The 16163-nt window shown below is 39.4% G+C and overlaps 1 protein-coding gene across 10 annotated transcripts in view; it reads left to right on the forward strand.

The window, feature by feature from the left end:
- The window catches only part of kiaa0586 (KIAA0586 ortholog), a 530738-nt gene that overhangs the window by 274899 nt on the left and 239676 nt on the right, over positions 1-16163 (forward strand). For all 10 annotated transcript variants that reach the window (XR_006312780.2, XM_043697765.2, XM_087989896.1 and 7 more), the window contains one exon: positions 13415-13687. Coding sequence is in view for 9 of the 10 variants with exons in the window: in XM_043697765.2 (XP_043553700.2) it covers positions 13415-13687 (273 nt within the window). In the remaining variant the exon portion in view is untranslated. The remainder of the gene's footprint in view (positions 1-13414; positions 13688-16163) is intronic.

Below are 16163 nucleotides of genomic sequence, written 5' to 3' on the forward strand. Positions count from 1 at the left end.
TTAAGAACAGCTAAAAATCTCTCATATTAGAGTTGATCTTTCTCTGCACCATCTCTGGGTGGGTTGCTCTTCAGAGGGTCGGTGTGGACTGGTTGGGCCGAAGGGCCTGTTTCCACACTGTAGGGAATCTAATCTAATCTCTTTAGCTGTAACATTATCTTCTGCATTCTCTTCTGTCACCATGATGTAATCATGTATAGTATGATTTGTCTGGTTGGCATTCAATACAATGTTTTTCACTTTCTTGGTACATGTGGCAATAATAAATCAAATCAAATCATCTTCCAGCATAAATGCCAATGTTTTCCTTGCTAAAATAATTTCTGAAAAAGGGTCACTGGATCTGAAATGTTAACTCTGTTTTCCCTTCACAGATGCTGCCTGACTGCTGAGCTTTTCCAGCACTTTGTTTTGTTTATATATTTGTTTGGTCTGCCATCTCTTTGTTCCCCATTATAACTTCCATCCTTTCTAATTGGAAAGGATCTACACTTGTCTTTACTAATCCTTTTCTCTTTACATAATTATAGAGGCTGTTACAATCAGTTTCTATGTTCCCTGAAAGCTTATTCTTCAATTCTTTCCCCCTCATGTTCAATTCCTTTGGCCTCCTATGCTAAATCTAAACTCTTCCCAATCCTCAGATGTGCTGCTTTTTTTTTAGGTCGATTTGTATTCTCTTCATTGGATCTTCTTAGTCATAATTGGGTTTCCTTTCCTATTTTATTTGAGCCAGAAGGAGTGAACAATCATTGCAGTTCCTCCATGTACTCGTCATTGCCTGTCATCTCTTTAAGTAATATCCCCCCAATTTATCATAGCCAACTCGCACCTTATCCATTGTAATTTCCTTTATTTAGTTCAGGACCCTTGGCTCAGAATCAGTTAAGCCACTCACCCACCTTAATGAAGACTTTTAGAATATTATGATCACTGTTCCCCAAGGAGCCTCTCACAGCTCCCTACCTACGAACAACATATCATCTTCCACTTCGGAACCTTGCAGCCCTAAGGGATCAATATTGAGTACCTTCTTCTTTTACCCAGCCCACATTCCAGGCTTTGTCATAACATGGATTTCTTTCAGCGCATCCATCTCATTTTCACCCCTCATTGTCCCCATTATCACTAATCTAAGTTTACATTATCCATGGCTTGCTATCACCAATCCCTTCGTTTAACTTTCTTTCTTTCTCTCTCCCTAGGCTCCACCTCCACCCGTCTTCCTTAATCCGCTCATATCAGTATGAATATCACTGTTCCTTATTGCTATCAATTCTGATCAAGGGTCACTGGACTTGTTTTCTCTCCAAAAATGCTGCCAGACCTGCTGAGTTTCTACAGAAGTAGCTGTTTTTGTTTCAAGTCTCCAGTATTCATAGGTTCTTGTTGTAATTTTTTTGGCTTCAATTGCTTTCTGTGTTAGTAAATTTCACAGACTCACCACTCTATGGGTGAAGAAATTTCTCCTCATCTCAGTCTTAAATGCTTTACTACATCTCCTTTAGCTATTGATCCCTCGTTCTGGATTTCCCTGGTATCAGTAACATCCTTCATGTATCTACCTTGCCTAGTCTTTAGAATTTTACAGGTTTCTACAAAATCTCCCCCCCCAATCCTTCTAAATGCAGGCAAATACAATCGTACCCAATTCAACAACATCACATACATCAGTCTCACTATGCCAGGGTAAGACTTTGCTGCACTTTCTTTGTAGGAGGAGCATCCTTTCTCAGATAATGAGACCAATAATATGCCCAATATTCTAGGTGTGGTCTCACTGAAGCCCTGTATAATTGTGGCAAGACATCCCTGCTCTTATAATGGAATTTTCTCACTGTGAAGGCTAACAAACCCTTTTCATTCGTCACCACTTGCAGCACCTGCATACCTATCTTCAGTGACCAGAGTACAAGGACGCATAGATCTTAATGCAAACTCTGCCCTCTCAACTTCTCGCCATTCAGACGATAATCTGCTTTCCTGGTTTTGCTACCAAGGTAGATAGCCTCACATTTATTCACGTTATACTGCATCTGCCATGCATTTACCCATCTCACTCAACTTGTCAAATTTACACTGAAGAGTCCCTACATCCTCTTCAGTGCACCATCCACACAGCTTTAAGTCATTTGCAAATGATCCCAGATTATGTTATTTCAGGACAAAGAAGGGCTCAGACTGAAATTCGGCTTTTTATTAACAACACAATGGTCCTTCACTGGAACACAACTATACATTGTTGCTGATTTTGTTTTAACAACAAAATAGAAGTTTATTAACCAAAAGAAATGAAGATAAAATAGAATAATTACTTTCAACATATATTCAAACTATTTAAAACACACAGTAAAAGTACAATGCCAAAACACTCCAATTCAAAATGCCAAAACAATTCAAAAACATTATAAACCCCTAAACAGTATCCAACAGTAAATCTTACACCATATTTATACTAGAATTCCTTTCTTGAATAGCTCTATACATTTAAAATAACTGTGAGTTTAACTTGTGGACTGGAAACACAGCCCCTTCCTGGAGTTATCATGCACCTGAGTTTAAATAAACTCAGCAGTCCTCTTCAAGATTTTATCCCAACACTTATCAGGGATTATCACCAACCCGTTAGTCTAAAATAATCTAGTTTTACTCTCTTCTGCTCTCCTCAGGAGCACTACTATTTACTTGCATCCTCATAGAACTGCCCAAAACCAAGTAAAACTGACACAAAAATCTCTCTCTCTCAGTTTTGGGTATTTCTCTTAAGCTTAAAAATAACACCCAGTCCAGAGATTTCTAAAAGACTTTAAAGCACAATGCCTTGCGAGAATAAACACAAACGCATTTGGTTATTAAGACCCCCACAAACTGTGTTAAAAGCAATTGCCATGGCTGTAGAAATGCTTATAAGCTAATTATTAACTTCAGGCACACAGAAAACCTACATGTTATGATCCAATAATTCAAAACCCAAGCTTTAAATAACTGATATTACACTCACACAATGTATCTTCTTGTGTATGTGTTTCCAAATTTTACTCCTAAAAGTTCTGGTCCAAAATTTATATTCATCACCCAACAAAGGATCCTAGATCCCTAACCCCTGGAAATGTTACTTCCCTTACTTTTCCACATAAACTCCTGGTTGCCACTGGTTCAATAACAAAAGAATATAGTCCATAAAGGACATTAATTGCCCATTTTGATGTCTCAATTGCAGCAAGGTGACAAGGCCATCAAGTATTAAGTTAGCTTTCTCCCTCAGATTTTTCAGCTGGCTTAAATGTCCGTTGTCAGTAAATCCACGATGGAGGTGGATTTAAATGCATTCCCAGCTATCATTCTGGTAAAACTGTGCTGCAGTTTGAGGTGTGGTACCCAGAATTGTTTGCAGTACTGCACATTGGCATAATTAGACCCTTGTATAATTGAAGCATGACCTCTACTCCTTTGTATTCTCAGTGCATTATATAAAAGTCCGTATTCTATGGCCTTTAATTGTTTTCCATACTAGTATTTTAATAATGCATGAGCCCAAATCACTTCAGAATTCCACTGTCTCTAGTTTGTCATGATTTATAAGGCAACTTGTTCAATGCTTTTTAGGTTCAATGCCAATGACCTCATTAGGCTACATTAAAGTCCATTTTTGTCTATTCACTTAATTTATCAATATCACAGTAATTTTATGCTTCCAACTACATTGCTTAAAATGTTGTCTAAGTTCTAGAAGCTCTGGTCACAATCTTCCAAATGTTCTCTGATATTTCAAGGGGACTGAAGTATTGCAGCTTTGTACCTGTCTACTCTTTCTCCAACTTGGGACTGTCTTTGATCAGTTCCAGTCATAGCCAGAATATCTCTTGTAATGGCTTCTTTTCCTATTAAACCATTGCCATAGGGAATTCCAAGCTATGTTTTTCTCTCTCCTGTCGTCCATCTACGTTTTCCCTCTGGATGACATTACCCAAAGAGCCAATGTTACTTGTGCATATTCGCTGACAACATTGAGCTGTACTTGTTTTCTAACCTTTGGTCCACAGCTGCCTTTGTGTTTTAACACGTCTTTATTTGTAACAAGTCTGCTCTCCTATCACTGCTGTGTTATTAACCCACATTAGCTTCCCCCTCAGGCAATTCTGAAATTCTCATCTTTGCTTAAATTCTTCATGGTTACACACCCTCCATCTGTCATATCTTTCAGGCCCACTACATTTCAAGATCTCTCTGCTCCCATAACTTTAACACCTTGTGCATTTCCAGTTTTTCATCAGCTCACCTAATTTTATCTTGTGTAACTCAGTGTCACGCTTTGCTTTGCAATGCTTCTGCGGAACATATTGGGATATTTAATTACGTGAAAGGCGCTGTATAAATATCGGTCTAGGTAATCTGACAACTGGCATTGGATAAGCTGCAATTTCATCACCCAACCATGAAAAAGTCCAACTCCATGTCACTGATTTTGTTTGTTCAGAAGTTTCTTTGGATAAAGCAGATAAGTTTTTTCAACTTTTGTATTCTATTTGACCCTGAAGTGGACTTCCAGCCCCATGTCCTCATCACCAGGATTGCTTATTCACACTTTGTTAATATCACTTGTCTCTGTTTAACTGTTATCTATAATTCAACCTATCTAATGTTGGCACTCTTATCAATGTATCTATCACCTCCAGACTAGACAATTACAGCATTTTCCTGGCTGGCTTCCAATCCTACACTGACCATGAACTTCAGTACTCTGCTACTTGAATCTGAATCACAATCTGTTTTCCTATACAGATCATGAAAATTGTGAAACTTACTGAAAGTTAAATGCAGCTTCTATCTTGAAATAAAGTATCGGAATTTATTTTCTTTTAATTAATTGACAACTAAACGAGCATTTCTAACTCCATGTCTCATTGCTCCAATGGGTTTTTGTTTTAGCCAAAACAGTAGCTTCCTTTTTTTCATTCTTGCCAAGAAGATTATTAAGATTAAAGTTACTCACTTGTGTAGAAGGACGATGTCAAGTTACTTGTGCATAATGTGTTGAGGATTATTCATGTGCTCCTTGTGCAGCTCTTTTAAAAACTCACTTCTGGAAATATTTTTACATTCCATTATTCATTGACTAGTCTATATTTGTGGGGTTTAAAGATTCCAGAACCAGGTGCTGCTATTACTAATCATTATACAGAAAGGATCCTGCAGGTATTGTGCCATTATGCATTGGTTGATACTGAGACATCTCCAGTGGTGTTTGATCAAAAACAAAATTGTTTTAATGGGGCAGTAAAACAAAATAACATCTGTTTTAAAAATAAATTGGATATAGTCTACTGACACACCCCAGAATCCTAAATATTATTATAAAAGTAATTACACATTTATCAGTCTAGCTCAATCACGTTCAGTTACCTTATTGATGCCTTTGAGCAATTAAGTGGAGGTATAAAGTTCAGCTTCAATGAGATTCTGAATAGTGAGTGCTGCTTTTGATCTCTTGATATGTCTGAGATTTCACTTCGCCATATCTGCTCCTAGTTTATCTCTGTCAAGCAGCACTAAATTATAAAAGCCAGAAAGAATGGCAATTCGGGGAAAAATAGTTGTCTGATAATTGTCCAGGCTAGGTTAGATAGGAATGCAGTGGGTGGGAGATTAGTCAGGAATGGAGAGCTGGAGTGCGGTTAGCTCAGTTAGCTAGACAGCTAGCTTGTGTTTCAGAATAACACCTATAGTGGGTTTGATTCCAATTCTAGCTGATGTAGAATTGAGGCCTTCCCCATCATCCTACCCTGCAAATTGTCAGGGCATAAGCTATACTACCTGGCCAATGAGGTGGGAATAGGACAGATGTAGGGAACAGGATTGACTATATGCATTGTAATTGCATTTTGTTTTTAACTTTTCCATATCTCAGTCTTCCACTGAAAAGAGGTAATCTTAGAGCAGAGGAAGTGTCCATCACACTTAATCCACTGATGGAACTCAATCGACTGAGAACTTTAGCATTTTCAAGTGGAAACGTTTATAGTCTATGACCTATGCTATTTGAATTCGTGATAACTTAAAAATTTGCCTCAGTGCTCCTTCTGATTTTTTCCAGTATTTTAGGCGTAGTTATTAGGTAACTTTATATTTAGTTAAAATATATTTTTGTCAGATGTCATTCAAGCCCACTTTCAGGGACTGAATGTTAATGCAGGAGAACTGAGGGAGTTCTGCACTGACTTCCAGATTGGCTTTCAGATGAACCATTGAGCTGAAATCCATGTGCCATGGAAGAGCCGAGAACACATCAAAGAGCCTATAGCACTGTTAAAAAAAAAATGGAGTTCCCTTATTGTCCTCAGTAACTCTTAATCCCTCAGTCAATACGACCAAAAAAATAATTTGGTCATTTTAGACCTACCTGGGCACATGGTAGTGGCTGTTTTTCTGTTCTTCATGTTCGAAATGCTTGTTTATCTTTGGCTATGTTAAAAACTGGAAAATATTGAATTATTTGGACATTTTCTGGATTGAAAATGTTTTACTAAGTAGCATTTACTCTGAAATGAAGTCAACATTTAGTGTGTACTGTTTGCAAAAGGTCAGATGACTTTGAAAAAAGACAAGGAGGCTTTTAAGGAGGTAAAGTATGAAGTTCATGCCCTGTATTTGCTGGAAAACCTAGCTTTGAAAGGACTCTTGAGGCCTCTATGCTAATGGTTTCTTAACTCTTTCTGGAGTTAGTTTTTCGTTTTTCAGACTTGAGTGGTCAATAAGCATTGCAAATGGTCAGTAAGAGCTGCAAGTCTCTCTCTTGCTCTGTTTCTTTCTCAGCAGAAGTTTCTGAGGACCTGATAAAGTTTCCAAATAACTGTATTTCTGACTACCTTTATAAACCCTGAAATGCTGAATAGTGGCCACTTTCCAAAGACTCAGATCCAGCTTAATTTCAATGTGAACTGAAGATCTTCCATTGATCTATGGCTGTCAGCAATTTGATTTTTTTCAACAAGAAAACCGGTAGACTATGAGGAACCTTTTGTTTTGTTTTTGTTGACCAACAAGAGCATTTATTCTTTTACCCTTTTTCTTTTTAAATAAAATCATATGTGAGAGACTTGTGTGTGTGACTGTATGGGATTAAGTGGATATATTCTAATTCTGGATTATAATTTAGGTGTTAACCAGTTTGTCACTTGTTTTAAGAATAAGCTTTGTTTTGTGATAAATGTATTGTATTGAATTTACTGAAGAAGCCTGGTGGAAGTTTTTTTATTTAAGATAGAAGTACACAAAAAGAATGGCACGACCGGTGGGGATTGATTACGTGCATTTCTCCCATCACAGTAATAACAATCACAGTTATACTTCAATGATTTGCCCTGTCAAGGAGGAAATTTGGATATCATAAATTTATGAAAACTATGCTATGTACACAAGTTTGTGCTTTCTCTCAGTTTTTATTATTTTAAGAAGTTTTCACTGTAGCAAGATAGAGGCAGACTCAGTTAATGGAAATTTCCTTTGAATCAACAAGTTCAGCAATACAATTTAGTTTTCTTTCTGCTTAAGTTTAACAAAATACAAACAATATATTTAGACAGAGGTGACAATTGACATAACAATATGATAATGTTTCACTGTGCTTATACTAATGGTAAACTCAAAAATCAAATAGTTCTCAGGGTGACAATCCTCATGAAACAGATCCATATTGCACAGTACTGAAATTCTTTGTGTTTGGTCTGCATTCAGTAAAGTTTCTCAGTCTGCATCCTACACAAAGTATGAATCAATGCATTCTGATTATATTGCTGAAGTTGGCAGTATACTGCAGTTCAGCGACCTTCTTTGCATTTCTTGCGACTGCATCACAAAGTTTTGCAATTGCTTACAGCACAGACTCCTGTATATCTAAAAGATTGGACTAGATCGACAAGGTATCAGAACTTGTGTCATCAGGAATCCCTTCAGAATGCTGTACCTTCCTCTGAGAAAATTATTTCAAGGATGTTAATTAATTCAGACCCTGTCATAGACAGTATGTTGGAAACTCCTGAATACACTGCATAATTCAATCTAACTATCTGACCACAGTTGCAAGTGACTTGACGTGATCAATGACAACCATGTTTTCAACCAGATTAATTTCACAGGTCAGTGCAACATCAAGGGCCGAAGGGCCTGTACTTAACTGTAACGTTCTCTGTTCTCTATGTTCAACCCTAATGGATCAATTGAGAACCCACAACCAATGGAGACTGTTTGGATCCTCTTAGTAGAGTTGGAAGAACATTTAAATGAATATGTTGGCAAAGCAGAGAATTTCTTTTCACAACTTACCTACCTTAATCAGTGAGCTGTGTCAAAGTTGAACACAGTTGCAGCTTTTTTCTAATGCCACTCAATGTTCCTGGGAACTATAAATTATAGCATGCCCCCAGGTTTCTTGACCTAAAGGTTTCAATCCAGGATACTTTTGAGCCTCCAAATCATGTTAATGGCTGGTCAGGCATTATTCTGATATTTGATTCTTAGGGTTACACAATGTTCCATACCATGCACTACTTCTCAGATAGTGAAGCAGTCCATGTCCATACAGCGCAAAATTTAGACAACAACCAGGCTTGGCTGATAACTGGCAAATAACATTTGTGTCATGGAGTGTCAGGTAATGACCATCTCCAACAATTGGGAATCTAAGCATAACCCTTTGACATTCAGTGACTCTACTATCACCGAATCCCTCATTATCAACATCGTTGGGATAGCAATGGCCAGAAATTGAAACAGACCAACTGTAATTCTTAGGGGAGTTGACCAGATGGATGCAGAAAGATTGTTCCCCTTATTGGAGACCTGGGAATCGATGGAATTATCCCAGTAAGGGGTTATAGAGTCACAGAGTCATCGAGATGCACAGCATAGAAACAAACCCTTCGGTCCAACTCGTCCATGCCGACCAGATATCCCAACTCAATCTATTCCCAGCTGCCAGCACCCAGCCTATATCCCTCCAAACCTTACTATTCATTTACCCATCCAGATGCATTTTCAATGTTGCAATCGTGCTAGCCTCCACCACTTCTTCTGGCAGCTCATTCCATACACGTACCACCCTTTGTGTGAAAGACAGAGATGAGGAGGAATTTCTTCTCTCAGTGGTTAGTGAGTCTGTGGAATCATTTAATGAGTGTGCTGTGGATGCCAGATTGTTAAGCGTATTCAAGCTGAGGCAGACGAATTTTTAATCAGTAATGAAATCAAGGATAGTGATGCCATCGGCAAGAAAGTGGAATTGAAGATTGAGATCAGCTATGATCTTGTTGAATGGCAGAGCAGACTCAATGGTTTGAATGTCATTCTACTCCTATGGCTTATCGTTGTGTGAACATACTGTGACTGCAAGAGCAACTCAGAGACTAGGGATTCTGCAATGAGTAACTTGATTCCTGTCTCCTCAGTGCCTGCCCACCATCTGACATAATACAATTCGTGAGTAAAATGGAAACTCTTCAATTGCCCAAATGAGTGCGGCTTCAGCAATGCTTAAGCATCTCAACATGATTCAGGACAAAACATCCCACTTGATTGTTTGCCCATCCATCACCTTCAAAGCTCATTCCTTTTACTAGCGACGCATGGTAGCAGCAGATGAATTCTGTTAGCTCAGCAAACCTCCTTTACCACATGATCAGATTTCCTCTTTATCATCAGCACCTTCTAAATCCATTACATCTACCGTCCAGAAAGCCAAGGGAAAACACACTTCCTGCAAGATTCCCTCCAAGCCTCTCAAGCATTCTGAATTGGAACCGTACCGCTGAATAAAATCCCTGGAATTCCCATTCTGACAGTACTGTGGGTGTTCCTACATCCAAAGAACTGCAGCCATTGAAGAGCATTTTTGAAAAGTGTGATGCCAGAAAAGCACAGCAGGTCAGGAAGCATCCAAGGAGCAGGAGAGTTAACATTCTGGGCACAAGCCCTTAATCAGGAATCTGTGGAAATAAAGCAGAGTTAATGTTTCAGGGCTAGTGACTGTTCTTCAGAACTAACTTTTGAAGGAGGGTCACTGGACCCAAAGCACTAAGACTAAGGTGGGGGAGAGAGTGCAGAAGTTTAGGGTGAGAGGGGAAAGATATAAAAGAGACCTAAGGGGCAACTTTTTCACGCAGAGGGTATTAGGTGTATGGAATGATCTGCCAGAGGAAGTGGTAGAGGCGAGTACAACTGCAACATTTAAAAGGCATCTGGATGGGTATATGAATAGGAAGGGTTTGGAGGGATATGGGCTGGGTGCTGGCAGGTGGGACTAGATTGGGTTGGGATATCTGGTCAGCATGGATGATTTGGACCAAATGATCTGTTTCCATGTTGTACATCTCTGTGACTCTATAACATCTCTCTGTTAACTAAGTTCTAATGCCATGTATTTGTTGAAAGATGCTTTCCTTGGTTTTCAGAGAACTTACAAAATGACTACCACAGTAAAGCTCACTTCGATCTCACCTTTGCCAGTGCATATTTTTCGGAGTCTTTAGATTGCTGTGATATGCCATTCTTTGATCAGTGAACATCTCTTTCTGTGTTCGGTGGTAGCTTGTAGAGAATATGCGTCCTTTTCTGACTGCACCAACTACCACCTTTTTTCTCAGAGAGACCTCTCTCTCATTCTCTCTGTCCAGAAAAAGCTATGATGACATGATTCTACCAATTATTATTGCTAGATATATCACAATAATGTTCAAATTGAGAGTGTATACAAAGCAGTATTGTCCAGGTATAATGGCTGTATCCAATAATCCCTTAAATATTGATCCAAATACTGTTGTTGTTGTTGGAAGCACTTAAGTGATACCCTCAAGGTCTCACTGGTGAAGTGCTGCATTCCCAATTCCCACAGATACCTGGGAATTACTGGCCCATGACCATATCAAGTAGAGGAGCATCGTCCAGGAAGGCATTGAGCACTTTGAGACTTGCTATTGGGAAAAAGCTAAAGCCAGGTGAAAACAGCGAAAGGAGTGTGCTGCCACACCAAAGACCCTGCCACCCCTTCCTGCACCCACCTTTTACCCCAAGTATAACAGAGCCTATGGTAGCCGCATCAGTTTGTACTGCCACTGATGGACTCACCCTGAGAGTAGGAGAGTCATCCTTGTCTGTGAGGAACTATCAATGAATGTTAAAATATGCAGAAGGGAAAGAATTAAGAAGTAATAAATCTTCAACTATCTGTTTATTCCAGGATCACCTGCAGTGGTAAACAAAAACAGAAATTGCTGGTAAAGATGGGCAGGTCTGGCAGTATCTGTGGAGAGAAATCAGAGTTAAAGTTTCAGGTCTAGTGACCCTTCCTTGGAACTGATGGTAGTTAGATAAATGTCAGTTTTTATGCAGAAGATAGGGTGAGGGGAGGGGGTAAGGAGTAAATGAGAGGTGATTGGGCAAAGAGCCCAAAAAGAGAGAACAACAGTTGGACAGACAAAGGAGTGGATAACGATCCAGCTTGGAGGGTGAATAGCTGTTAATGGAGACTGTAAGTGGCTAACAATGGGTTGTGTGTCATAGCAGACTATGTGATCACAAGGATTGGTGTATGGGGGATAGGGGCTAGGACATAGAAGTGTTCAAGCTCTAAAGTTATTGAACTCGATATTGAGTCTGGAGGGCTGCAGGGTCCGTGGATGGATGTGTAAAGAGATTGCACGTCCATGGTGAAGAGGAGGCGTCAGGAGCCTGCAAACTGGAAATTCCAAAACTGGCATAAAGCATCAGAGGAATCATGGATGTAAGTGGACAGGACCCCTATAATAATATAATGTTGGGTGATTAATGTCACATTCTTGGGCAGTGTTTGATTTGACTTATTTATTGTTATGTGTATTTGTAATATATTCAGCAATCTTATAGGTGGGAATGGCAGGCTATATTCAGCACAACCTATTCAGAAAGTATTGCTAGTTTAAGACCTATGCATTTCTGATATAGATTGAATTATTTAACCAGTGTTGTGAATTCATTCTCCTGATGTGACCAGAGATAAAATATTCATCAGCTGGGTATGTAGGAAACAAGGAGAAAAGTGAGGACTGGAGATCAGAGTCGAAGAGTGTGGTGCTGGAAAGGCACAGCTGGTCAGGCAGCATCGAAGGATTAGGAGAGTCGACGTTACAAGTATAAGCCCTTCATCAGGAATACGATGTCGGAAACAAAACATTTATGATTGCAAAGTGTAAGTTTTACAGAATGAGGGTGAGAATAGTAAACTGGATTAAAACTTGGTGTGAAAATGAAAACAGCCGGAGATAGAATTAAGAACAACTTTTCAAAGTGTTTAGAAGTGTGTACTAATGTTGCCTTTCTGTGGGACTATTTCTTTTCAATTTATATATCAATTATGTGGATGTACTGTTGCCCAGAGGGAGTGGTGTCAATACTTTCAAATGGAGAGCTCATTGATTCTTTAGAAGACCCAAGGAAGTAATCGAGTTATACAGCATGGAAACAGACTCTTCGGTCCAACTTGTCCACGCTGACCACATATGCTAAACTGATCTAGTCCCATTTCCCAGCATTTGACCTGTATCCCTTCCTATTCACTTACCCGTCGAGTTGCCTTTTAAATGTTGTAATGGAACCCACCTCCGCCACCTCCTCTTGCAGTTATTCTGATAAAAGGTGGGTTAAAGTAGCAGATGGAATTAAATAACAATGTGTTTGAGTGCATGCATTTGGTTAAAAAATGCACTGCGGTAATTATGCTATGAATGAAAATAGATCTACTACTTTGTAAGAACATTAAAATCTATACCACAGTTCCACAGGATATTAAAGTTGATGCCTCAAGTTGATACGGTTGAACTTTTAGAAAATGGAATGAAAAATTTTAATTTGACATGTCAAATATAAAAGCCAAGAAGCAACAATGAGTCTGTATAAAGCTTTGGACCTCAAATGGAAAACTATATGGGAAGAACCACTCTGTGCTATATACAAAGGACATTGGAGGTTTAGAAAGTGTGCAGATTCACTGGGAGAGTGTCAGATTGAAAAAATACAAATAAAAATCAAGATTTAGAGGGGAAGAAAAAATTTGCTTATGTAGAGGTAAATAGTCTGAAATAGTTTTCAAATATTATAACTGGAAAATTAAACAGTGAGTTTTGAAAATGCATTTAACAGTACTCTAGTAATTAAAACTATTGAGGGCTCTAACTTAATCTGAGATCATTTTTTGAAAACATTTCTCTTAACTGTTGCGTAAATATCATGTGTAATAAAATGTTGATAATGTTTAAATATCAGAATATTTAAACACTTTGTGCAGAATCAGTTTTGTTAAAAACAAGACTGAAATTATGAATGATTATATTTGTTTCTCTTTCCCTAAAACTTCTTTCTTATCCATAATTTTTTTATTCCTATTTAGGATGAAATTGCAAAGAAAAATTTTCTTCAGAAAGTTTCAACTAACCAACAGAAATGGGAGCTGAGCTTTACTAGTAAAGGAGGTGATGTCAAAGCTATCAAATTTAATGAAGATGTAAAAGCTAAAAGCCAAAATAAACCAGAGTCAACAACAAAGAGGTCCTTGAGCACAGCAAGACCTCTGCAAAAGCAGCCTAAGGAGCCTTGTGAAAGTAAAAATCTGAGAAGCAAGGCTGTTGTACAGTCATCGTTGCACAAAGAGCAAAGGTCAAAGGTGAAGATTGTGTATATGTTATGAGATGTTGCCGTTCAACTTTACACCGTTGTGTTAAGGAAATAATTTTAAGAGCCAGTCTAATGGTATGTTTTTGTAGAAATGCAATATGAAAATATTGTCGTGTTAAGTTTGAGTGCCTTGTCACGATTTGTTCCACAATATTTTAAGACATATACTCAAAAGAAGCCCTGAACATATAAATTACATCACTGTAATAATATAAATTTAACTGAACTATTTTGGAAAACTTCACTTCTACATTTCCAATTACAGTAACTCTTGCATGGTTCCACAATACCAATACCAACACTTTAATGATTGCGTGCAGAGAGTTGGATAAGACTTTCACCCAAGCTGGAAGATAGTACAGAGGCAGGCAGAGTACACGCTGTTGCTGGCATTCTAGATTGCCAGCACACTCCCACTCTCCCCAGGCTATTTTCCTCGAGGTGGAATTGTGATTGATAGGGCTAAACACCCATAAATGGTAACTATTTAAGCTGGGTAAATGATCTTTTAAACTCTATTGTCAGAGGCTGACTAGAATTTTATCAGGGACAATGCTAGGTGCATGGAGGTATCTTCCTGGCAACATGTCAGATCACCAACACTACAACCTGGCTGTGAAGGCTCTGCACATTGTTTCAGCCAAAGTTGTGCCCACAGACTGTCCGTGCAGGTGTTCTCTCTCCACCTCGGTGGCCCAATTGCTGAAGGCATTTTTTTTTTAATTTGGAAGTTCAAAATCTTTTTAGGGAGGGTGTGTCAGGGTGAAGTGTCTTATTTTCATCTGAGCTGAATGACAGGCTGTTGCTCCTCCTAATCAGAAGCATCTCAAGTGGCCCTCCACCCCTAATTAGATAGACTGCCTGTTCTCTGGCCACCAATTGGTCAATTTTTGCAAAATTACTGCTGGATAACTTTTATTGGCTCAGTGGTTAGCACTGCTGCCTCACGACACCAGGGACCCAGGCCTGATTCCACTCTCGGGCAACTGTCTGCGTGGAGTTTGCACATCCTCCCTGTGTCTGCGTGGGTTTCCTGTTCGTGCTCTGTTTCCTTCCACAGTCCAACTATGTGCAGGTTATGTGGATTGGCCATGGTAAATTACCCATAGAATCCAATTTAAATTGGAAAAAAAATAGGCATACATTCACAACAATTTTTTAAAAATTAAGTAATATGCACAAATCTGTACACAAAAAGCCATTAGTCCAGCTTGCTTTCCACAGACTGGTGAGGTCACAGCTAAATGGTTTTTGTCTGTAACACATTAGTCATTGCACCTCAAGTAATTCAGTTTGTGAGATGCTTTGTGATGTGATAATACATCAATGCAAATCTTTAGGAAACAAAACATTGCAGTATTAAATTATCCAATTGACACAGCATTCAATAGGCTTTACACCCATACAGTAGCACCTAATCCGTGCAGCGTTAAGTTAGAGACTGCACATCCATTTTCACAATGCCTCTGTTTTCCTCATTTCCAGTTAGCTGAGTAGTCCTTTATTGAAGATTTAAAACTGTATCTATTTAAAGAGCTTCTTTCCTCATTGCAGACCCTTTCCCCTCATCACCCCATTGCAGACCCTCTGCCTTCACCTCCCTCCATTGCAGACCCTCTCCTTTCACCTCCCTCCATTGCAGACCCTTTCCCTTCACCTCCCTCCATTGCAGACCCTCCTTTCACCTCTCTCCATTGCAGACTCTCTCCCTTCACTTCCCCATTGTAGACCTCTTCTCAATTTAAGCTCCTCTGTCTCTACTTTGCAGGCCTTCTCTCTTTTCATTCCCTCTCTCTTTCATTTCTCTTGTAGTTTTTTTTGTAACTCTCTCCCTCTTTCACAGCCTAAGCCCTCTTTTGCTGCCCCTCTGGCAAATGTGTTGAGCCTTTGCCCCATTTGTAGCTCCTTTCTCCACTTTGCAGCCTCACACTAACTTGAGACCTTGCAGATTCATGCCTTGGGCTATAGCCTCACAGCCTTGCTCCAAGGTCACAATCTCACTACCTGAGCCCTGGCTTCAATCCTCGGGGCCTGGCCTCAGAGACCTACTTTCTGGCATTGCAGCCTTACTCTCTGGGCCTCTGCCTTGCAGTTTGTTCCTGGGCCGCTATCCTAGTTTTGCAGTATCTCCCCTCAGATCCCAGTCTTATGACCTGGCTCCTCAATCCCCAACATCATATCCTGGGTTTCAGCCTCACTTCCTCTTCCCCGACTTGCAGCTTCACCCCCACCCAGGATTTGATTTTGCCTCCTGTCTACCCCCACTTCACTCCCGAAGCCTGATTGCTTTGATTTCTGTTCTCCATCAACTTGTTTTTCGCTACTCCAACCCTACTTCCTGGAACCTTGCTGAATAATACCATTCACCTTCTTGCTGCTGTTCCAATCCCAGGTTGCTTCTCTTCTGTGTTTGCTGCTGTTGGTTTATATTAAAACTAGATACATGGACAGATGTCCTACTGTCA

The sequence above is a fragment of the Chiloscyllium plagiosum genome, unplaced genomic scaffold, assembly GCF_037043375.1.
Source record: "Chiloscyllium plagiosum isolate Xiang-an unplaced genomic scaffold, Cpla_swu_hap1 HiC_scaffold_8, whole genome shotgun sequence".
NCBI lineage: Eukaryota > Metazoa > Chordata > Chondrichthyes > Orectolobiformes > Hemiscylliidae > Chiloscyllium > Chiloscyllium plagiosum.